This window comes from Salvelinus namaycush, chromosome 10 (assembly GCF_016432855.1).
Source record: "Salvelinus namaycush isolate Seneca chromosome 10, SaNama_1.0, whole genome shotgun sequence".
In the NCBI taxonomy this organism is placed as follows: Eukaryota; Metazoa; Chordata; class Actinopteri; order Salmoniformes; family Salmonidae; genus Salvelinus; species Salvelinus namaycush.
In genome coordinates this window covers 47,570,020-47,593,863 of record NC_052316.1, presented here as the reverse complement: position 1 = coordinate 47,593,863, position 23,844 = coordinate 47,570,020, and the positions used below count along the sequence as shown (strand labels likewise).

At 47.2% G+C, this 23,844-nt stretch overlaps 1 protein-coding gene across 2 annotated transcripts in view; it reads left to right on the top strand.

Annotated features, from left to right (window-relative positions):
- Positions 1 to 23,844, top strand: part of LOC120054575 (ras-related protein Rab-6B) — a 129,847-nt gene that overhangs the window by 45,087 nt on the left and 60,916 nt on the right. For both annotated transcript variants that reach the window (XM_039002028.1, XM_039002027.1), the window contains exon 2: positions 5,608 to 5,666. In XM_039002028.1, the coding sequence (XP_038857956.1) occupies positions 5,608 to 5,666 (59 nt within the window). The remainder of the gene's footprint in view (positions 1 to 5,607; positions 5,667 to 23,844) is intronic.

Here is a 23,844-nt window from a genome sequence, read left to right as displayed (position 1 = left end):
AGGGATATCACATAGGGCTGGGCCGGGAGGGATATCACATAGGGCTGGGTCGGGAGGGATACATACAGTTGAAGTCGGAAGTTTACATACACCTTAGCCAAATACATTTAAAAACTCAGTTTTTCACAATTCCTGACATTTAATCCTAGCAAAAAAAAATCCTGTGTTAGGATCAACACTTTTATTTTTTTATTCGATTTTTTTTATTTTTTTACTCCCTTTTCTCCCCAATTTTTGTGGTATCCAATTGTTAGTAATTACTATCTTGTCTCATCGCTAAAACTCCCGTACGGGCTCGGGAGAGACGAAGGTCGAAAGTCATGCGTCCTCCGAAACACAACCCAACCAAGCCGCACTGCTTCTTAACACAGCGCGCCTCCAACCCGGAAGCCAGCCGCACCAATGTGTCGGAGGAAACACCGTGCACCTGGCTCGCGCGCACTGCGCCCGGCCCGCCACAGGAGTCGCTGGTGCGCGATGAGACAAGGATATCCCTACCGGCCAAACCCTCCCTAACCCGGACGACGCTAGGCCAATTGTGCGTCGCCCCACGGACCTCCCGGTCGCGGCCGGCTGCGAAAGTCATTATGGCCATTAGAGCCTGGGCGCGAACCCAGAGTCTCTGGTGGCACCGCTGCGCCACCCGGGAGGCCCCTTGGATCACCACTTTATTTTAAGAATGTGAAATGTCAGAATAATAGTGGAGAGAATTATTGATTTCAGCTTTTATTTATTTCATCACATTCCCAGTGGGTCAGAAGTTTACATATACTCGATTAGTATTTGGTATCATTGCCTTTAAATTGTTTAACTTGGGTCAAACGTGTCGGGTAGTCTTCCACAAGCTTCCCACAATAAGTTGGGTGAATTATGGCCCATTCCTACTGACAGAGCTGGTGAATCTGAGTCAGGTTTGTAGGCCTCCTTGCTGGCACATGCTTTTTCAGTTCTGCCCACACTTTTTCTATAGGATTGAGGTCAGGGCTTTGTGATGGCCACTCCAATACCTTGACTTTGTTGTCCTTAAGCCATTTTGCCTCAACTTTGGAAGTCTGCTTTCGGTCATTGTCCATTTGGAAGACCCATTTGCGACCAAGCTTTAACTTCCTGACTGATGTCTTGATATGTTGCTTCAATATGTCCACATAATTCTCCTACCTCGTGATGCCATCTACTTTGTGAAGTATACCAGTCCCTCCTGCAGCAAAGCACTCCCACAACATGATGCTGCCACCCCCGTGCTTCACGGTTGGGATGGTGTTCTTCGAATTGCAAGCATCCCCCTTTTTCCTCCAAACATAACGATAGTCATTATGGCCAAACAGTTCTATATTTCTTTGATCAGACCAGAGTACATTTCTCCAAAAAGTATATTTTGTGCAGTTGCAAACCGTAGTCTGGCTTTTCTATGGCGGTTACGGTGCAGTGGCTTCTTTCTTGCTGAGCGGCCTTTCAGGTTATGTCGATATAGGACTCGTTTTACTGTGAATATAGATACTTTTGTACCTGTTTCCTTCAGCATCTTCACAAGGTCCTTTGCTGTTGTGCTGGGATTGATTTGCACTTTTTGCTCTAAAGTACGTTCATCTCTAGGAGACACAACGCGTCTCCTTCCTGAGCAGTTTATACTTGCGTACTATTGTTTGTACAGATGAACGTGGTACCTTCAGGCGTTTGGAAATTGCTCCCAAGGATGAACCAGACTTATGGAGGTCTACAGATTTCTTTCTGAGGTCTTGGCTGATTTCTTTTGATTTTCCCATGATGTCAAGCAAAGAGGCACTGAGTTTGAAGGTAGGCCTTGAAATACATCCACAGGTACACCTCCAATTGACTCAAATTATGTAAATTAGCCTATCAGAAGCTTATAAAGCCATGACATAATTATCTTGGATTTTCCAAGCTGTTTAAAGGCACAGTCAACTTAGTGTATGTAATCTTCTGACCCACTGGAATTGTGATACAGTGAAATAATCTGTCTGTAAACAATTGTTGGAAAAATGACTTGTGTCAATCACAAAGTCAATGTCCTAACCGACTTGCCAAAACTATAGTTTGTTAACAAGAAATTTGTGGAGTGGTTGAAAAACGAGGATTAATGACTCCAACCTAAGTGTATGTAAACTTCCGACTTCAACTGTGTGTATTTTGACCCCTGAGTCAATACTTTGTAGAAGCACCTTTGGCAGTGATTACAGCTGTGAGTCTTTCTGGGTGAGTCTCTAAGAGCTGTGAGGTTTTATGGGGAGGTCTCTAAGAGCTGTGAGTCTTTCTGGGTATGTTTCTAAGAGATTTCCACACTTGGATTGTAGAACATTGGCTCATTATTCTTTTCAACATTCTTCAATTTCTGTCAAATTGGTTGTTGATCATTGATGGAGGACCATTTTCAGTTCTTGCCATAGATTTTTGTCTTTGTTGTTGAATCTGTGTTTGAAATTCACTGCTCGATTGTGGGACCTTACAATTATCAGTATGTGAAGGGTACAGAGATGAGGTTAGTCATTTAAAAATCATGTTAAACACGATTATTGCAACTTATTATGTGACTTGTTAAGCACATTTTTAATTCCTGAACTTATTTAAGCTTGTCATAACAAAGGGGGGTGAATACTTATGGACTCAAGACATTTCAGCTTTTCATTTTTAATTCATTTGTAAAAAAAAAAATAAAAAAAAATAAATAAACATAATACCACTTTGACATTATATGGTATTGTGTGTAGGCCAATGACCAATACATTTTAAATTACGGCTGTAACACAACAACACTTTCTGAAGGCACTGTTTTGACCAGGGCCCACAGGGCACTGTGTGTGAAGTGCACTGTTTTGACCAGGGCCCACAGGGCACTGTGTGTGAAGTGCACTGTTTTGACCAGGGCCCACAGGGCACTGTGTGTGAAGTGCACTGTTTTGACCAGGGCCCACAGGGCACTGTGTGTGAAGTGCACTGTTTTGACCAGGGCCCACAGGGCACTGTGTGTGAAGTGCACTGTTTTGACCAGGGCCCACAGGGCACTGTGTGTGAAGTGCACTGTTTTGACCAGGGCCCACAGGGCACTGTGTGTGAAGTGCACTGTTTTGACCAGGGCCCACAGGGCACTGTGTAGGTGAATAGGGAATACTCTGGACCACAGGGCACTGTGTGTGAAGTGCACTGTTTTGACCAGGGCCCACAGGGCTCTCTGTAGGTGAATAGGGAATACTCTGGACCACAGGGCACTGTGTGTGAAGTGCACTGTTTTGACCAGGGCCCACAGGGCTCTGTGTAGGTGAATAGGGAATACTCTGGCCCACAGGGCACTGTGTGTGAAGTGCACTGTTTTGACCAGGGACCACAGGGCTCTGTGTAGGTGAATAGGGAATACTCTGGACCACAGGGCACTGTGTGTGAAGTGCACTGTTTTGACCAGGGCCCACAGGGCTCTCTGTAGGTGAATAGGGAATACTCTGGACCACAGGGCACTGTGTGTGAAGTGCACTGTTTTGACCAGGGCCCACAGGGCACTCTGTAGGTGAATAGGGAATACTCTGGACCACAGGGCACTGTGTGTGAAGTGCACTGTTTTGACCAGGGCCCACAGGGCACTGTGTGTGAAGTGCACTGTTTTGACCAGGGCCCACAGGGCACTGTGTGTGAAGTGCACTGTTTTGACCAGGGCCCACAGGGCACTGTGTGTGAAGTGCACTGTTTTGACCAGGGCCCACAGGGCACTGTGTGTGAAGTGCACTGTTTTGACCAGGGACCACAGGGCTCTGTGTAGGTGAATAGGGAATACTCTGGACCACAGGGCACTGTGTGTGAAGTGCACTGTTTTGACCAGGGCCCACAGGGCTCTCTGTAGGTGAATAGGGAATACTCTGGACCACAGGGCACTGTGTGTGAAGTGCACTGTTTTGACCAGGGCCCACAGGGCTCTCTGTAGGTGAATAGGGAATACTCTGGACCACAGGGCACTGTGTGTGAAGTGCACTGTTTTGACCAGGGCCCACAGGGCTCTCTGTAGGTGAATAGGGAATACTCTGGACCACAGGGCACTGTGTGTGAAGTGCACTGTTTTGACCAGGGCCCACAGGGCTCTCTGTAGGTGAATAGGGAATACTCTGGACCACAGGGCACTGTGTGTGAAGTGCACTGTTTTGACCAGGGCCCACAGGGCTCTCTGTAGGTGAATAGGGAATACTCTGGACCACAGGGCACTGTGTGTGAAGTGCACTGTTTTGACCAGGGCCCACAGGGCTCTCTGTAGGTGAATAGGGAATACTCTGGACCACAGGGCACTGTGTGTGAAGTGCACTGTTTTGACCAGGGCCCACAGGGCTCTCTGTAGGTGAATAGGGAATACTCTGGACCACAGGGCACTGTGTGTGAAGTGCACTGTTTTGACCAGGGCCCACAGGGCTCTCTGTAGGTGAATAGGGAATACTCTGGACCACAGGGCTCTCTGTAGGTGAATAGGGAATACTCTGGACCACAGGGCTCTGTGTAGGTGAATAGGGAATACTCTGGACCACAGGGCTCTCTGTAGGTGAATAGGGAATACTCTGGTTCACAGGGCTCTGTGTAGGTGAATAGGGAATACTCTGGACCACAGGGCTCTCTGTAGGTGAATAGGGAATACTCTGGTTCACAGGGCTCTCTGTAGGTGAATAGGGAATACTCTGTATTCACACAGAAGCTGTCTACCGGGCCTTACGAGCCCCATTCATTTAAATCCCTTTCGCTGTGGAATCAAACGGTCTTGTGTCTTTGGGGAAATTAGCATTTAAATGACTTGTGGACAAGAGCTTTTCCTCGTTATGCCGGCTTCCTCAACTGGAGCAAAACCAGGCTTTTTCCTCTCTGTTTACATCTGAGCTGCCGCCAACCCCCCACAGAGTGTGTATGTTTGCCAGCGTGCGTGCATGCGTGCGTGCGTGCGTGCACTGGAAGAAAACTTTGGAGGATGTGTTCTTTCCTCGAAGTACCCTGAACCAGACTGGCCACCCCTCATAGCCTGGTTCCTCTCTAGGTTTCTTCCTAGGTTCCTGCCTTTCTAGGGAGTTTTTCCTAGCCACCGTGCTTCTACACCTGCATTGCTTGCTGTTTGGGGTTTTAGGCTGGGTTACTGTACAGCACTTTGAGATATTAGCTGATGTACGAAGGGCTATATAAAATAAACTTGATTTGATTACCTTTTAGTACTGAGTGGGGACCGTTGGAGAACTCAGAGAGCAGCTTGTTTAGACTGTCACATGAGAACAGCCTCTGACACTCAGGCAGAGTAAGGAGGGGCTTCTAATAGCTCTTTGAACACGTTTATATTGCGTAAACATATAAAACCTACTTTATTGTGGGGAAATACTGAAAGAAGATCATTATATGAAATGAAAAAGTCCTCAAGCTCTTTGTGACTTATAATTTACAGTGTCTATACATCTCATCTTCTCTACCCATGTGTAACATGTTAGCTTCCCTTTACAGAGGAAGATATCTGCGTCCCAAACGGAGCCCTATTCCCTATATAGTAGACTACTTATGTCTCTCTCTCTCTCTGTTACAGAAGCTAACACATTGTCTCTCTCTCTCTCTCTCTCTCTCTCTCTCTCTCTCTCTCTCTTGTAGTTGGCAAGACGTCTCTGATCACGAGATTCATGTATGACAGCTTTGACAACACCTATCAGGTAGGTATCGGAGGCATCACACTACAGCTCCACCGTCAGGCAGTCACTGACTCGCTACATGTAGTCTCTGTCACTCCATCAATCACAGTGAGCAGACAGAGTACCTTCCCATCCACCCCTGAGATGTTCAAATGGGTTTCCTGCATCACCTGATGTGCAATAACCACCTGCTTCTGTGTGATTGTGGTCTTATTACGTGGTGACACGCTGCTCGGTTCTGTTTGATTGTGGTCTCATTACGTGGTGACACGCTGCTCGGTTCTGTTTGATTGTGGTCTTATTACGCGGTGACACGCTGCTCGGTTCTGTTTGATTGTGGTCTTATTACGTGGTGACACGCCGTTCGGTTCTGTTTGATTGTGGTCTCATTACGTGGTGACCCGCTGCTCGGTTCTGTTTGATTGTGGTCTTATTACGTGGTGACCCGCTGCTCGGTTCTGTTTGATTGTGGTCTTATTACGCTGCTCGGTTCTGTTTGATTGTGGTCTTATTACGTGGTGACCCGCTGCTCGGTTCTGTTTGATTGTGGTCTCATTACGTGGTGACACGCTGCTCGGTTCTGTTTGATTGTGGTCTCATTACGTGGTGACACGCTGCTCGGTTCTGTTTGATTGTGGTCTCATTACATGGTGACACCCTGCTCGGTTCTGTTTGATTGTGGTCTTATTACGTGGTGACACGCTGCTCGGTTCTGTTTGATTGTGGTCTCATTACGTGGTGACACGCTGCTCGGTTCTGTTTGATTGTGGTCTTATTACGTGGTGACACGCTGCTCGGTTCTGTTTGATTGTGGTCTTATTACGTGGTGACACGCTGCTCGGTTCTGTTTGATTGTGGTCTTATTACGCGGTGACACGCTGCTCGGTTCTGTTTGATTGTGGTCTCATTACGTGGTGACACGCCGTTCGGTTCTGTTTGATTGTGGTCTCATTACGTGGTGACCCGCTGCTCGGTTCTGTTTGATTGTGGTCTTATTACGTGGTGACCCGCTGCTCGGTTCTGTTTGATTGTGGTCTTATTACGCTGCTCGGTTCTGTTTGATTGTGGTCTTATTACGTGGTGACCCGCTGCTCGGTTCTGTTTGATTGTGGTCTCATTACGTGGTGACACGCTGCTCGGTTCTGTTTGATTGTGGTCTCATTACGTGGTGACACGCTGCTCGGTTCTGTTTGATTGTGGTCTCATTACGTGGTGACACGCTGCTCGGTTCTGTTTGATTGTGGTCTTATTACGTGGTGACACGCTGCTCGGTTCTGTTTGATTGTGGTCTTATTACGCGGTGACACGCTGCTCGGTTCTGTTTGATTGTGGTCTCATTACGTGGTGACACGCTGCTCGGTTCTGTTTGATTGTGGTCTCATTACATGGTGACACGCTGCTCGGTTCTGTTTGATTGTGGTCTTATTACGTGGTGACTTGCTGCTCGGTTCTGTTTGATTGTGGTCTTATTACGTGGTGACACGCTGCTCGGTTCTGTTTGATTGTGGTCTTATTACGTGGTGACACGCTGCTCGGTTCTGTTTGATTGTGGTCTTATTACGTGGTGACACGCTGCTCGGTTCTGTTTGATTGTGGTCTTATTACGTGGTGACACGCTGCTCGGTTCTGTTTGATTGTGGTCTTATTACGTCGTGACCCGCTGCTCGGTTCTGTTTGATTGTGGTCTTATTACGTGGTGACACGCTGCTCGGTTCTGTTTGATTGTGGTCTTATTACGTGGTGACACGCTGCTCGGTTCTGTTTGATTGTGGTCTTATTACGCGGTGACACGCTGCTCGGTTCTGTTTGATTGTGGTCTTATTACGCGGTGACACGCTGCTCGGTTCTGTTTGATTGTGGTCTCATTACGCGGTGACACGCTGCTCGGTTCTGTTTGATTGTGGTCTTATTACGTGGTGACCCGCTGCTCGGTTCTGTTTGATTGTGGTCTTATTACGTGGTGACACGCTGCTCGGTTCTGTTTGATTGTGGTCTTATTACGCTGCTCGGTTCTGTTTGATTGTGGTCTTATTACGTGGTGACCCGCTGCTCGGTTCTGTTTGATTGTGGTCTTATTACGTGGTGACACGCTGCTCGGTTCTGTTTGATTGTGGTCTTATTACGTGGTGACCCGCTGCTCGGTTCTGTTTGATTGTGGTCTTATTACGTGGTGACACGCTGCTCGGTTCTGTTTGATTGTGGTCTTATTACGCTGCTTGGTTCTGTTTGATTGTGGTCTTATTACGTGGTGACCCGCTGCTCGGTTCTGTTTGATTGTGGTCTTATTACGTGGTGACACGCTGCTCGGTTCTGTTTGATTGTGGTCTTATTACGCTGCTCGGTTCTGTTTGATTGTGGTCTCATAACGTGGTGACACGCTGCTCGGTTTTGGAAGGAATTCAGGTTATCATTTGGAGTTACTGAAGTGTAGGTGGATCATCCTTCTCTGTGTCTGCCATATGCAAGCATACACGTGTTTTTATTCATGCATGTGTTACCTGTTCATACATGTTCCGTGTGCCCTGGTTCTGCCGTTGGGGCTTAAGCTGACATGGTGTTCAAAGAGACACCTCTGAAACGTTGACAGGCCTAGGAAGATTCCTACCACTTTTGATCTGTTCTCTCCCTACTCCTCTCATCCTCTTCTCCTCCCCCACCTCATCCTCTCCTCACCTCCCCATCTTCTCCTCTCATCTTATCTCTCCTCCTCTTCTCCTCTCCTCTCCCCTCTCCATCTTCTCCCCTCCTCTCCTCCGCTCCCCATCTTCTCCTCTCCCCTCTTCTCCTCTTATCTATCCTCTCTCCTCCCTCTCTCCTCTTAATATCTGCCCTCAGCAAGTTGGCATCATTTAGACCTTAAATAATGTATGTTTAGGTAGAGAAAGGAACGATGATAAAAAAATACTAGATGTATACAAATGTTATTGTTTACTGGCGGTCTCCTCTCTGTTCATGATGAGCAACACATTGCTAGAGAAATTAAAATGAATAATGTGTTTGCCTTGTCACGTCAGAATGACAGAGTTGGTGCCATATTAAATGGGTTGAGTCTAGATACATTACTCTCTGCTTCTCATGACAGTCAATGTTTACATTCAGTCAGTGATGATAACAAGGATTACACACCGTCAGACAGACAGCGCACACCATCAGACAGACAGCACACACCATCAGATAGACAGCACACACCATCAGACAGACAGCACACACCATCAGACAGACAGCACACACCATCAGATAGACAGCACACACCATCAGACAGACAGCACACACCGTCAGACAGACAGCGCACACCATCAGACAGACAGCGCACACCGTCAGACAGACAGCGCACACCATCAGACAGACAGCACACACCATCAGACAGACAGCATACACCATCAGACAGACAGCACACACCATCAGACAGACAGCACACCATCAGACAGACAGCACACCGTCAGACAGGCACACTCCATCAGAGAGACAGCACACACCATCAGACAGACAGCGCACACCATCAGACAGACAGCGCACACCGTCAGACAGACAGCGCACCGTCAGACAGACAGCACACACCGTCAGACAGACAGCACACATCGTCAGACAGACAGCACACACCATCAGACAGACAGCACACCGTCAGACAGGCACACTCCATCAGAGAGACAGGCACACTCCATCAGAGAGACAGCACACACCATCAGACAGACAGCACACACCATCAGACAGACAACACACACCGTCAGACATATGGCACGCACCGTCAGACAGACAGCACACCATCAGACAGACAGACACCATCAGACAGACAGCACACACCATCAGGCAGACAAGACACCATCAGGCAGACAAGACACCATCAGGCAGACAAGACACTATCAGACAGACAGCACACACCATCAGATAGACAGCACACACCATCAGGCAGACAAGACACCATCAGACAGACAAGACACCATCAGACAGACAGCACACACCATCAGATTGACAGCACACACCATCAGATAGACAGCACACACCATCAGATAGACAGCACACACCATCAGACAGACAGCACACCATCAGACAGACAGCACACCATCAGACAGACAGCACACCATCAGACTGACAGCACACCATCAGACAGACAGCACACACCATCAGACAGACAACACACACCATCAGACAGACAACATCATACAGACAGCACACCATCAGAGAGACAGCACACCATCAGACAGACAGACACCATCATACAGACAGCACACCATCAGACAGACAGTCTGATAATTCTTCAGTGAGTCTCACCGAGTGAAACATCCAGCAGCATCTCAGCTGGGACTTGATTTGAGATCGATCCCAAATGGCCCCCTATCGCCTATATAGTGCAATACTTTTGACCAGAGCCCCATAGGCTAGTTGTACACTATATATATAGGCGATAGGGTGCCATATGGACTTGATTTAGAGAATGTTTTGTGTAACAAACAAAGCGTTCCCTCACTATCTCACCACTTCCCCCTGAGGAGAAGAGATGTAAGACTCAACCAGCCACTCCCTGTTCATAGCAGTTCAGTGTAAATCCAGTGCTATGTTGTAATGAGATTTGGATGCTGTATTGTGAGTGGATGAGATGCTTTCTGGTAGCTCAGAGACGGCCGTAGCTCTAACAATGCACACTGTATCCCCTTCTATCCCTGGATTCGGGAGTCCTGAATGAACACAGAGATGTCCCAAATGGCACCCTTTCCCCTTCGTAGCGAGCACCAGGGCCCAGGGCTCTGATCGTTAAAAGTAAAGCACTATATAGGGGATAGGGTGCTATTTGGAACTCAGACACAGACTCGCTCCAGAACGACTGTTCAAAGTTGGTGTCTTTTTTTTGTTGTTGTTGTTTTGTGAGGGGCTCTATTCGCATAAAGCAGAACTATGGCTCTTTGAAACCAGGGCTTTCTCTGTGAAACCCTCTCTGACTTGGGCTTATTTTAGGGAGAGCTTGATCCAGGTCTCTTGACAGTCGGGGAGAGAAGGAGCAGTGTGGTCGCTGGAGGAGTGTCGTTAACAAGGAATTATAATGTGTCGCTTTTATCAGTCAGAGAGAGAGAGAGAGAAAGACAAAAAGAGAGAGAGAGAGAGAGAGAGAGAGAGTGTGTGTGTGTGTGTGTGTGTGTGTGTGTGTGTGTGTGTGTGTGTGTGTGTGTGTGTGTGTGTGTGTGTGTGTGTGTGTGTGTGTGTGTGTGTGTGTGTGTGTGTTTGTCCTTCTCTACCTTGCTCTGTCACAAGGCCACAAATGTAACTCAACTTGATTACAGTCTGCTCATTTATACACTATTAATGTAGCAGCTCTTAGTGTAGCAGCTCTTAGTGTAACAGCTCTTAGTGTAACAGCTCTTAATGTAGCAGCTCTTAGTGTAACAGCTCTTAATGTAGCAGCTCTTAGTGTAGCGGCTCTTAATGTAGCAGCTCTTAGTGTAACAGCTCTTAATGTAGCGGCTCTTAATGTAGCAGCTCTTAGTGTAGCAGCTCTTAGTGTAGCAGCTCTTAGTGTAGCAGCTCTTAGTATAGCAGCTCTTAATGTAGCAGCTCTTAATGTAGCAGCTCTTAGTGTAGCAGCTCTTAGTATAGCAGCTCTTAGTGTATCAGCTCTTAGTGTATCAGCTCTTAGTGTAGCATCTCTTAGTGTAGCAGCTCTTAATGTAGCAGCTCTTAGTGTAGCAGCTCTTAGTGTAGCAGCTCTTAGTATAGCAGCTCTTAATGTAGGAGCTCTTAATGTAGCAGCTCTTAGTGTAGCAGCTCTTAGTATAGCAGCTCTTAGTGTATCAGCTCTTAGTATAGCAGCTCTTAGTGTATCAGCTCTTAGTGTAGCAGCTCTTAGTGTAGCAGCTCTTAGTGTAGCAGCTCTTAGTGTAGCAGCTCTTAGTGTATCAGCTCTTAATGTAGCAGCTCTTAGTGTACCAGCTCTTAGTATAGCAGCTCTTAATGTAGCAGCTCTTAGTGTAGCAGCTCTTAGTGTAGCAGCTCGTAGTATAGCAGCTCTTAGTGTAGCAGCTCTTAATGTAGCAGATCTTAGTGTAGCAGCTCTTAGTGTAGCAGCTCTTAATGTAGCAGCTCTTAATGTAGCAGCTCTTAATGTAGCAGCTCTTAGTGTAACAGATCTCAGTGTAGCAGCTCTTAGTGTAGCAGCTCTTAGTGTAGCAGCTCTTAATGTAGCAGCTCTTAGTGTATCAGCTCTTAGTATAGCAGCTCTTAATGTAGCAGCTCTTAGTGTAGCAGCTCTTAGTGTAGCAGCTCGTAGTATAGCAGCTCTTAGTGTAGCAGCTCTTAATGTAGCAGATCTTAGTGTAGCAGCTCTTAGTGTAGCAGCTCTTAATGTAGCAGCTCTTAATGTAGCAGCTCTTAATGTAGCAGCTCTTAGTGTAACAGATCTCAGTGTAGCAGCTCTTAGTGTAGCAGCTCTTAGTGTAGCAGCTCTTAATGTAGCAGCTCTTAGTGTAGCAGCTCTTAGTATATCAGCTCTTAGTATAGCAGCTCTTAGTGTATCAGCTCTTAGTGTATCAGCTCTTAGTGTAGCAGCTCTTAGTGTAGCAGCTCTTAGTGTAGCAGCTCTTAGTGTATCAGCTCTTAATGTAGCAGCTCTTAGTGTACCAGCTCTTAGTATAGCAGCTCTTAATGTAGCAGCTCTTAGTGTAGCAGCTCGTAGTGTAGCAGCTCTTAGTGTAGCAGCTCTTAATGTAGCAGATCTTAGTGTAGCAGCTCTTAGTGTAGCAGCTCTTAATGTAGCAGCTCTTAATGTAGCAGCTCTTAATGTAGCAGCTCTTAGTGTAACAGATCTCAGTGTAGCAGCTCTTAGTGTAGCAGCTCTTAGTGTAGCAGCTCTTAATGTAGCAGCTCTTAGTGTAGCAGCTCTTACTGTAGCAGCTCTTAATGTAGCAGCTCTTAATGTAGGAGCTCTTAGTGTAGCAGCTCTTAGTGTAGCAGCTCTTAGTGTATCAGCTCTTAATGTAGCAGCTCTTAGTGTACCAGCTCTTAGTATAGCAGCTCTTAATGTAGCAGCTCTTAGTGTAGGAGCTCTTAATGTAGGAGCTCTTAATGTAGCAGCTCGTAGTGTAGCAGCTCTTAGTGTAGCAGCTCTTAATGTAGCAGCTCTTAGTGTAGCAGCTCTTAGTATAGCAGCTCTTAGTGTAGCAGCTCTTAGTGTATCAGCTCTTAATGTAGCAGCTCTTAGTGTACCAGCTCTTAGTATAGCAGCTCTTAGTGTAGCAGCTCTTAATGTAGCAGCTCTTAGTGTAGCAGCTCGTAGTATAGCAGCTCTTAGTGTAGCAGCTCGTAGTGTAGCAGCTCTTAATGTAGCAGCTCTTAGTGTAGCAGCTCTTAGTGTAACAGCTCGTAGTGTAGCAGCTCTTAGTGTAGCAGCTCGTAGTGTAGCAGCTCTTAGTGTAGCAGCTCTTAATGTAGCAGCTCTTAGTGTAGCAGCTCTTAGTGTAGCAGCTCTTAGTGTAACAGCTCGTAGTGTAGCAGCTCTTAGTGTAGCAGCTCGTAGTGTAGCAGCTCTTAGTGTAGCAGCTCGTAGTGTAGCAGCTCTTAGTGTAGCAGCTCTTAATGTAGGAGCTCTTAATGTAGCAGCTCTTAATGTAGCAGCTCTTAATGTAGCAGCTCTTAGTGTAGCAGCTCTTAGTGTAGCAGCTCTTAATGTAGCAGCTCTTGGTATAGCAGCTCTTAGTATAGCAGCTCTTCGTGTAGCAGCTCTTCGTGTAGCAGCTCTTAATGTAGCAGCTCTTAATGTAGCAGCTCTTAATGTAGCAGCTCTTGGTATAGCAGCTCTTAATGTAGCAGCTCTTAGTATAGCAGCTGTTAGTGTAGCAGCTCTTAGTGTAGCAGCTCTTAGTGTAACAGCTCTTAGTGTAGCAGCTCTTAATGTAGCAGCTCTTAATGTAGCAGCTCTTAATGTAGCAGCTCTTAATGTAGCAGCTCTTAGTGTAGCAGCTCTTAGCATAAAATGTCCAGTTGCCAAGACCATTAATACAAATTCCATTTATACACCGTTACCCTATAGCACACACAAAACTTTACATACCTCGGCCTAAACATCAGCCCCAACTGGTAACTTCCACAAAGTTGTGAACGATCTGAGACAAAGCAAGAAGGGCATTCTATGCCATCAAAAGGAACTTAAAATTCAACATACCAATTAGGATCTGGCTAAAAATACTTGAATCAGTTATAGAACCCATTGCCCTTTAACGTTGTGAGGTCTGGTGTCCGCTCACCAACCAAAAATTCGCAAAATGGGACAAACATTTTTAGGGCCTTCCTCTGACACCGCCTGGTATAGAGGTCCTGGATGGCAGGAAGCTTGGCCCCAGTGATGTACTGAGCCGTACACACTACCCTCTGTAGTGCCTTGCGGTCGGAGGCCGAGCAGTTGCCATACCAGGCAGTGAGGCAACCCGTCAGGATGCTCTCGATGGTGCAGCTGTAAAACATTTTGCCAAATCTTTTCAGTCTTCTGGTGGGGAATAGGTTTTGTTGTGCCCTCTTCACGACTGTCTTGGTGTGCTTAGACCATGTTAGTTTGTTGGTGATGTGAATATCAGGGAACTTGAAGGACTTGAAGGACAAACACAAATATCCTCTGTGTACACCGTAAAACACCAAATAATGCATGCAGAGCAGAGTTAGGCCGATACCCGCTAATGATCAAAATCCAGAAAAGAGCCGTTAAATTCTACAATCACAGAAAAGGAAGTGATTCCCAAACCTTCCATAACAAAGCCATCACCTACAGAGAGATTAACCTGGAGAAGAGTCCCCTAAGCAAGCTGGTTCTGGGGCTCTGTTCACAAACACAAACAGACCCCACAGAGCCACAGGACAGAAACACAATTAGACCCAACCAAATCATGAGAAAACAAAAATATAATTACTTGACACATTGAAAAGAATTTACAAAAAAAACAGAGCAAACTAGAATGCTATCTGGCCCTAAACAGAAACTACACAGTGGCAGAATACCTGACCACTGTGACTGACCGACAACGATGAGACAGCCTATAGGGAGGAGGTCAGAGACCTGGCTATGTGGTGCCATGACAACAACCTCTCCCTCAACATGATCAAGACAAAGGAGATGACTGTGGACTACAGGAAATGGAGGACTGAGCACGCCCCCATTTTCATCGCCAGGGCTGTAGTGGAGCAGGTTGAGAGCTTCAAGTTCCCTGATATTCACATCACCAACAAACTAACATGGTCTAAGCACACCAAGACAGTCGTGAAGAGGGCACAACAAAACCTATTCCCCCCCAGAAGACTGAAAAGATTTGGCAAAATGTTTTACAGCTGCACCATCGAGAGCATCCTGACGGGTTGCCTCACTGCCTGGTATGGCAACTGCTCGGCCTCCGACCGCAAGGCACTACAGAGGGTAGTGTGTACGGCTCAGTACATCACTGGGGCCAAGCTTCCTGCCATCCAGGACCTCTATACCAGGCGGTGTCAGAGGAAGGCCCTAAAAATTGTCAAAGACTCCAGCCACCCTAGTCTCATAGACTGTTCTCTCTGCTACCTCACGGCAAGCGGTACCGGAGTGCCAAGTCGAGGTCCAAGAGGCTTCTGTCAGGATTCCCCTAGGGGTCATGATTTGGGGCTGTACAAATGTTTGATGTATTAGAATAATTGATTATGCGCATGTTATATTAATAGAAGGGGAGGAGTTATAAGACCCCTCCCTCCTTACATTTATAGGGTCCTAGACTACAGATTAACATATTCATTATATCGTTTTGGAATTGTTCCACAGTTGTTTGCTCTTTCTCTCTCTTATAAATGTGTGACCGAGACAGAACTCTGCAGGGGATTGTGGGAGATAAGAGACGACTCAGACATTCCACTATAAATCTACTTTGGGGAGGGGACATTTATTGCCTAGCTTTTAGATAAACACTGAAACTCTATGTTTGTATAGCTGTGGATGCAGGGTTTTGGTCTCAGGAGTTAAAAAGGTAATGACTTAGTCAGTGACATCACTAAGGCGGGACTTCGGTTTAATAAAACAACTACAGACCTTTTGTTTGATGCAGAACTTACTCAGAAACATGCGTGCTATGTTCCTGTTTGTCAACTTCTGTCTGCAATTGCATTAAATAAAGTTTTTTGAATGATTTAATTAAAGATATTGTCATAATGCTTATTTCACCAATGAGCCAATGATGATTGACAAGGAGGAAAGGTACAAATCTAACACTTCTAAACAGTTTCTACCCCCCAAGCCATAAGACTCCTGAACAGCTAATCAAAGGGTTACCCAGACCCCTATTTTACACCGCTGCTACTCTCTGTTTATAATCTATGCATAGTCACTTTAACTCTACCTACATGTACAAATTACCTCAAGTACCTCGACTAACCGGTGCCCTCGCACATTGACTCTGTACCGGTACCCCCTGTATATAGCCTCGCTTGTAATTTTACTGCTGTTTAATTATTTGTTACTTTTATTTTCTATTTTGTATTTTTTACTTCACACTTATTTTAGAGCATTGTTGGTTAAGGGCTTGTAATTAAGTATTTCTACACCTGTTGTATGCGGCGCATGTAACAAATTCAATTTGATTTGATTTGACCAAAAATTAAGGAAATCTTAGACTGTGTACAGACTATAGCCTAAATAGCCTAAAATAGCCTCGCTATTGAGACAGGCCATCAAAGGCAAACCTGGCTCTCAAGAGAAGACAGGCAAGACTGGCAGAACACACTAAAAGGCTCAGAGATCCAGGCGGGAAGTCTGTCTGCCTGGCAGAACACACTAAAAGGCTCAGAGATCCAGGCGGGAAGTCTCTCTGCCTGGCAGAACACACTAAAAGGCTCAGAGATCCAGGCGGGAAGTCTCTCTGCCTGGCAGAACACACTAAAAGGCTCAGAGATCCAGGCGGGAAGTCTCTCTGCCTGGCAGAACACACTAAAAGGCTCAGAGATCCAGGCGGGAAGTCTCTCTGCCTGGCAGAACACACTAAAAGGCTCAGAGATCCAGGCGGGAAGTCTCTCTGCCTGGCAGAACACACTAAAAGGCTCAGAGATCCAGGCGGGAAGTCTCTCTGCCTGGCAGAACACACTAAAAGGCTCAGAGATCCAGGCAGGTAGTCTCTCTGCCTGGCAGAACACACTAAAAGGCTCAGAGATCCAGGCGGGAAGTCTCTCTGCCTGGCAGAACACACTAAAAGGCTCAGAGATCCAGGCGGGAAGTCTCTCTGCCTGGCAGAACACACTAAAAGGCTCAGAGATCCAGGCGGGAAGTCTCTCTGCCTGGCAGAACACACTAAAAGGCTCAGAGATCCAGGCGGGAAGTCTCTCTGCCTGGCAGAACACACTAAAAGGCTCAGAGATCCAGGCGGGAAGTCTCTCTGCCTGGCAGAACACACTAAAAGGCTCAGAGATCCAGGCGGGAAGTCTCTCTGCCTGGCAGAACACACTAAAAGGCTCAGAGATCCAGGCGGGTAGTCTCTCTGCCTGGCAGAACACACTAAAAGGCTCAGAGATCCAGGCGGGAAGTCTCTCTGCCTGGCAGAACACACTAAAAGGCTCAGAGATCCAGGCGGGAAGTCTCTCTGCCTGGCAGAACACACTAAAAGGCTCAGAGATCCAGGCGGGAAGTCTCTCTGCCTGGCAGAACACACTAAAAGGCTCAGAGATCCAGGCGGGAAGTCTCTCTGCCTGGCAGAACACACTAAAAGGCTCAGAGATCCAGGCGGGAAGTCTCTCTGCCTGGCAGAACACACTAAAAGGCTCAGAGATCCAGGCGGGAAGTCTCTCTGCCTGGCAGAACACACTAAAAGGCTCAGAGATCCAGGCGGGAAGTCTCTCTGCCTGGCAGAACACACTAAAAGGCTCAGAGATCCAGGCGGGAAGTCTGTCTGCCTGGCAGAACACACTAAAAGGCTCAGAGATCCAGGCGGGTAGTCTCTCTGCCTGGCAGAACACACTAAAAGGCTCAGAGATCCAGGCGGGAAGTCTCTCTGCCTGGCAGAACACACTAAAAGGCTCAGAGTCTGCCTGGCAGAACACACTAAAAGGCTCAGAGATCCTCCGGAGGCTTGGAGCTGCTCTCTCAACTGACTGAGCTGTCACTCAGACATACAGAGCTGGGCACTGGCCTGTGACAAGACAGACGCTCTGGACCTTTGGAGGTCTGAAAGTGTCTGGTGTATTGAGAGAGAGTAGAGAGAGAGAGAGAGTTTGCCGTTTTGTGCGTTCATGTTGCATTTTATTAGGATCCCCATTAACTGTTGCAAAAGCAGCAGCTACTCTTCCTGCGGACCACATGAAACATGACATAATACAGAACATTAATAGACAAGAACAGCTCAAGGACAGAACTACGTACATTTAAAATGTCACACATACTGTAGCCTACATATCAATACATACACACAAAACATCTAGGTCAAATAGGGGAGAGGCGTTGTGCCCGTGAGGTGTTGCTTTATCTGTTTTTAAAAAAAAAACAGGTTTGCTGTTGACTTGAGCAATCTGAAACCATGGCTCTAAATACGTCATACCTTTCCTTGAACTGTGTGTTTGGGAGTTGGCCGTGGGGAGACATGATGAAGAGCTATATCATTCAGACTCCCTGTGTATGCAGGGATTTTTCTGCCATTGAAGGTCTTGAGCGTTTTTTTTGTCCAAACAGTGTAAAAAAAAAAAATATATATATATTGTATAGATATATTTTTGTGTATGAATTTTCTGGATATAGAAAAATGCTTTCAGTGTTAACTAAAAGGACTAAAACTGTAATGTCTGCTTCCAACTCACACTCTCAAACACGTAGATCCCCTGAACGCAGCTCACTGTCCAGATCCCAATCACCTGAATTCTGATCACCTGTTCACACACCTGTATGTCATTATCACACACTATTTAGTTCAGTTGTTTGCACCCCGTCACTGTGAGGTATTGTTTGTTTTGTGACACACTGCTATTCAGAGCGCTGGTTTTCCCCTGTGATTTAATCCTCCTGTGTATGATAGTTTTTGCCTGCATCACTAATGACGCCTTTTGCCTATTCCCTTCCTGTACTTTAACCTATCGGATTTCCTGTTATCAACCTATTGCCCGATCTCCCGGACAACGTTGCTAGCCTTTTCCCTGCCTGTACTGTTGCCTTTTTGGACCCCCTGTGTATGACCTTCTGCCTGCCCCTGGACCCAGCTACCTGCCTCCTCCTGTGTATGACCTTCTGCCTGCCCCTGGACCCAGCTACCTACCTCCTCCTGTGTATGACCTTCTGCCTGCCCCTGGACCCAGCTACCTGCCTCCTCCTGTGTATGACCTTCTGCCTGCCCCTGGACCCAGCTACCTGCCTCCTCCTGTGTATGGCCTTCTGCCTGCCCCTGGACCCAGCTACCTGCCTCCTCCTGTGTATGACCTTCTCCCTGCCCCTGGACCCAGCTACATGCCTCCTCCTGTATATGACCGTCTGCCTGCCCCTGGACCCAGCTACCTGCCTCCTCCTGTGTATGGCCTTCTGCCTGCCCCTGGACCCAGCTACCTCCCTCCTCCTGTGTATGACCTTCTGCCTGTCCCTGGACCCAGCTACCTGCCTCCTCCTGTGTATGACCTTCTGCCTGCCCCTGGACCCAGCTACCTGCCTCCTGCTGTATCTGACCTTCTGCCTGCCCCTGGACCCAGCTACCTGCCTCCTCCTGTGTATAACCTTCTGTCTGCCCCTGGACCCAGCTACCTGCCCCCTCCTGTGTATGACCTTCTGCCTGCCCCTGGACCCAGCTACCTGCCTCCTCCTGTGTATGACCTTCTGCCTGCCCCTGGACCCAGCTACCTGCTTCCTCCTGTGTATGACCTTCTGCCTGCCCCTGGACCCAGCTACCTGCCTCCTCCTGTGTATGACCTTCTGCCTGCCCCTGGACCCAGCTACCTGCTTCCTCCTGTGTATGACCTTCTGCCTGCCCCTGGACCCAGCTACCTGCCTCCTCCTGTGTATGACCTTCTGCCTGCCTCTGGACCCAGCTACCTGCCTCCTCCTGTGTATGACCTTCTGTCTGCCCCTGGACCCAGCTACATGCCTCCTCCTGTATATGACCGTCTGCCCCTGGACCCAGCTACCTGCCTCCTCCTGTGTATGACCTTCTGCCTGCCCCTGGACCCAGCTACCTGCCTCCTCCTGTGTATGACCTTCTGCCTGCCCCTGGACCCAGCTACCTGCCTCCTCCTGTGTATGACCTTCTGCCTGCCCCTGGACCCAGCTACCTGCTTCCTCCTGTGTATGACCTTCTGCCTGCCCCTGGACCCAGCTACCTGCCTCCTCCTGTGTATGACCTTCTGCCTGCCCCTGGACCCAGCTACCTGCTTCCTCCTGTGTATGACCTTCTGCCTGCCCCTGTGTATGACCTTCTGCCTGCCCCTGGACCCAGCTACCTGCCTCCTCCTGTGTATGGCCTTCTGCCTGCCCCTGGACCCAGCTACCTGCCTCCTCCTGTGTATGACCTTCTCCCTGCCCCTGGACCCAGCTACATGCCTCCTCCTGTATATGACCGTCTGCCTGCCCCTGGACCCAGCTACCTGCCTCCTCCTGTGTATGGCCTTCTGCCTGCCCCTGGACCCAGCTACCTCCCTCCTCCTGTGTATGACCTTCTGCCTGTCCCTGGACCCAGCTACCTGCCTCCTCCTGTGTATGACCTTCTGCCTGCCCCTGGACCCAGCTACCTGCCTCCTCCTGTGTATGACCTTCTGCCTGCCCCTGGACCCAGCTACCTGCCTCCTGCTGTATCTGACCTTCTGCCTGCCCCTGGACCCAGCTACCTGCCTCCTCCTGTGTATAACCTTCTGTCTGCCCCTGGACCCAGCTACCTGCCTCCTCCTGTGTATGACCTTCTGCCTGCCCCTGGACCCAGCTACCTGCCTCCTCCTGTGTATGACCTTCTGCCTGCCCCTGGACCCAGCTACCTGCTTCCTCCTGTGTATGACCTTCTGCCTGCCCCTGGACCCAGCTACCTGCCTCCTCCTGTGTATGACCTTCTGCCTGCCCCTGGACCCAGCTACCTGCTTCCTCCTGTGTATGACCTTCTGCCTGCCCCTGGACCCAGCTACCTGCCTCCTGCTGTATCTGACCTTCTGCCTGCCCCTGGACCCAGCTACCTGCCTCCTCCTGTGTATGACCTTCTGTCTGCCCCTGGACCCAGCTACCTGCCTCCTCCTGTGTATGACCTTCTGTCTGCCCCTGGACCCAGCTACCTGCCTCCTCCTGTGTATGGCCTTCTGCCTGCCCCTGGACCCAGCTACCTGCTTCCTCCTGTGTATGACCTTCTGCCTGTCCCTGGACCCAGCTACCTGCCTCCTCCTGTGGTCCTTTACAATAAACACCTGCTGCGCCCTGCGCTTGAAACCAGCTCTCTGTCTTCCCGTTGTGTTCATTACAAAAACGAGATAGACAGGATGTAGAAAAGATAATGGCCCTATTTATTATCATCTTTGAGAACTAACAATCAGCAAAATAAAAGCTATGCAGTCAGGGTCAATTGCAAATTCCCAAAACAATGAATTTACGCGTATAGATTTTGTTATTATGTTTGAGAAAAAAGAACACCGCATTAACTATGGCAAAATGCATAGAATTGCAAGACATTTTTAATGCCAAAATGTCTCTACACAGCCAAGATGGGGGGGACCTCTTCTAATTCAGCCACGCAGACGGGACGACCGCACCCCGATACCACGCCTCCTGCCACGCCCAACACCGAAGCCCATTTGTTTTTGATCCATAACAAACCCTGTGTATCTAACTCCCGTGTACGTACTGGTGCCGTGACGTCATCGTGATGACTCAGAGCTTCTATAATGGGAGGATGTTCGCAGCAGGTATAAACTGAACTGTGCTCTCTAGTGGAAGTCGTTAAGGCTCTTGAAGTGCTGAGTCTGATTGGTTACTACAGGATCGTCCTGGATACTGGGGCCATTAGAAAATGGGTTGGGACAGAATAACCTATTAGAGAGTAGGGTAGTCTATGTTTGTTGACTTAATGGCACATTAGTCCCTATGTAGTGCACTACTGTATTAGGGCTTTGGAGAAACGTAGTGCACTTACGTAGGGATATAGGGTGCCATTTCAGACACACGCTATTGAGATATCAGGGAAGTGATCGCCAATAGGTCCATTGATCCTGTCTGCTGCTGGAGGCACGGAGTGTTCCCTGTCCTTTTCTATCAAACAGACAACTGTTTTCTGTCCGGGCAGACAACTAGTTCTGTCTGTGTTTGCCTGACATGAAACCGTAGCTCCGCACCAGTCAATAGAACGGAATGTGTTGCATTCAAATCTGTCTATCACACATCAATATATATCACTTTTTAAGACCTTGTAGAGTGGACTCAGAAGCGTATTGTACTAGACTCCAACTGTAGACTGTACTGACTATACTGTGGTACACCGTACATGCCTTTAAATGTACATATTAAGGCTGGTTTATAGTCCGTCAATCAACATGTTTGTTGACAGTTGTCCCAGTGAAATCGTCGTGGACATTCTATTGTCGTCCGACATCAAACTTGTCGTTGTCGTTATGAAAACATTATAAACACCAAAACAACAGTTGGCATGACATCGTTAGACTGGCGGTTCAAATATCATACCTGCTCTATTTGAACCCAAATGAACGGATCTGTTTAAAAATGTAATTAGATCATGTTCATCTAGCAAGACAGGCAACTAAAAGGAACTTTTGAAACAATGTTTTGGTTCATTGCTAGCTTGTTAGCTAGCTAGCTGGCTAGCCTGTTCAAAAATGATGACCAGAACATATCTGACAGGTAGACACTTGTATTCATTATAACAATAATGATTACAAGATCATTATTTACAAGGTAATGGCAAGCAACAAAATAAAATGGCAAACTTACAGTTGTGAATGTGACATAACAAAAAGCAGAACATTTCTGTCTGAGAAATGTAGAATTTATTGTTGTCGTCGCAACGGCGCCGTCAACGTTGAAACTATTTCATGTCTGTGCGGCAAGAAAACAGAAACTCACATTGACGGTCTACAGACAGAGTATACATTTACTGTTATTTTGACCAGCGACACTTGTCGAATTCTCATTGTCTACAGACATGTCGTTAGACCAATTTATAAACCAGCCTTTTATTTATCAACCGATGTCATCCCCGGGCCCTTCTGTTCTGAAGCTACATTTCGTTTTTTTTTTTTTAAGGTAATCAATGAGGCTTGATTTGGAAAAAAAGGTTGTTGGCTGGAACATACCAAGGCCAATGATGTCAGAGAAATGGTCCTATTGATTCCAGGTTGTCTGGCATCGCTCCACCAACACTGGTAGATCAACTGTAGGTACAGCATAAAAGATGCCACTATGGAGGGTCCTGACATTTATGTTTTCATCTAAGTCCACCTGCCCATTTTGATAGCCTTTAAAAGATAAAGTTAGATAGCATAGTTACTGTAGCTGAGATCCCTGGTGGGTAACATAGAAGATTCTAGCCATTCTTCATTCTAGAGGTAAAATTGATTTCTCTTGAGATTTGTTTTTTTTTATAGCCTACCGTTTTAAGAGTGAGACGATTTTCAGACTGAGAAATATAGGTGATCAATATTTATTTCTAGGCAATGTAGTAAACTATAGCCTAACTGCCTAGTGCTTCTCTGCCCATGCATAGGCTATAGCCTGCTCTATTTAATTGAGACAGCACACGCACCTGATCTCGCAGGTACAGTGACTTGAAAAAGGATTCATCCCCCTTGGCGTTTTCTCTATATTGTTGCATTACAACCTGTAATTAAATAGATTTCTATGTGGATTTCATGTAATGGACATACACAAAATAGTCCTGATTGGTGAAGTGAAATGAAGAAAAAAAACTTGTTTCAAAAAATTATTTAAAAAAAAAATACGGAAAAGTGGAGCGTATTCACCCCCTTTGCTATGAAGCCCCTAAATAAGATCTGGTGCAATCAATTACCTTCAAAAGTCACACAATTAGTTAAATAAAGTCCACCTGTGTGCAATCTAAGTGTCACATAATCTGTCAAATGATCTCAGTATAGGCCTCAGAGTTTGCAACACCACTATGCAGGGGTTACCACCAAGCAATCGGCTACATGAAGACCAAGGAGCTCTCCAAACAGGCCAGGGACAAAGTTGTGGAAAAGTACAGATCAGGGTTGGGTTATAAAAAAATATCCGAAACTTTGAACATCCCATGGAGCACCATTA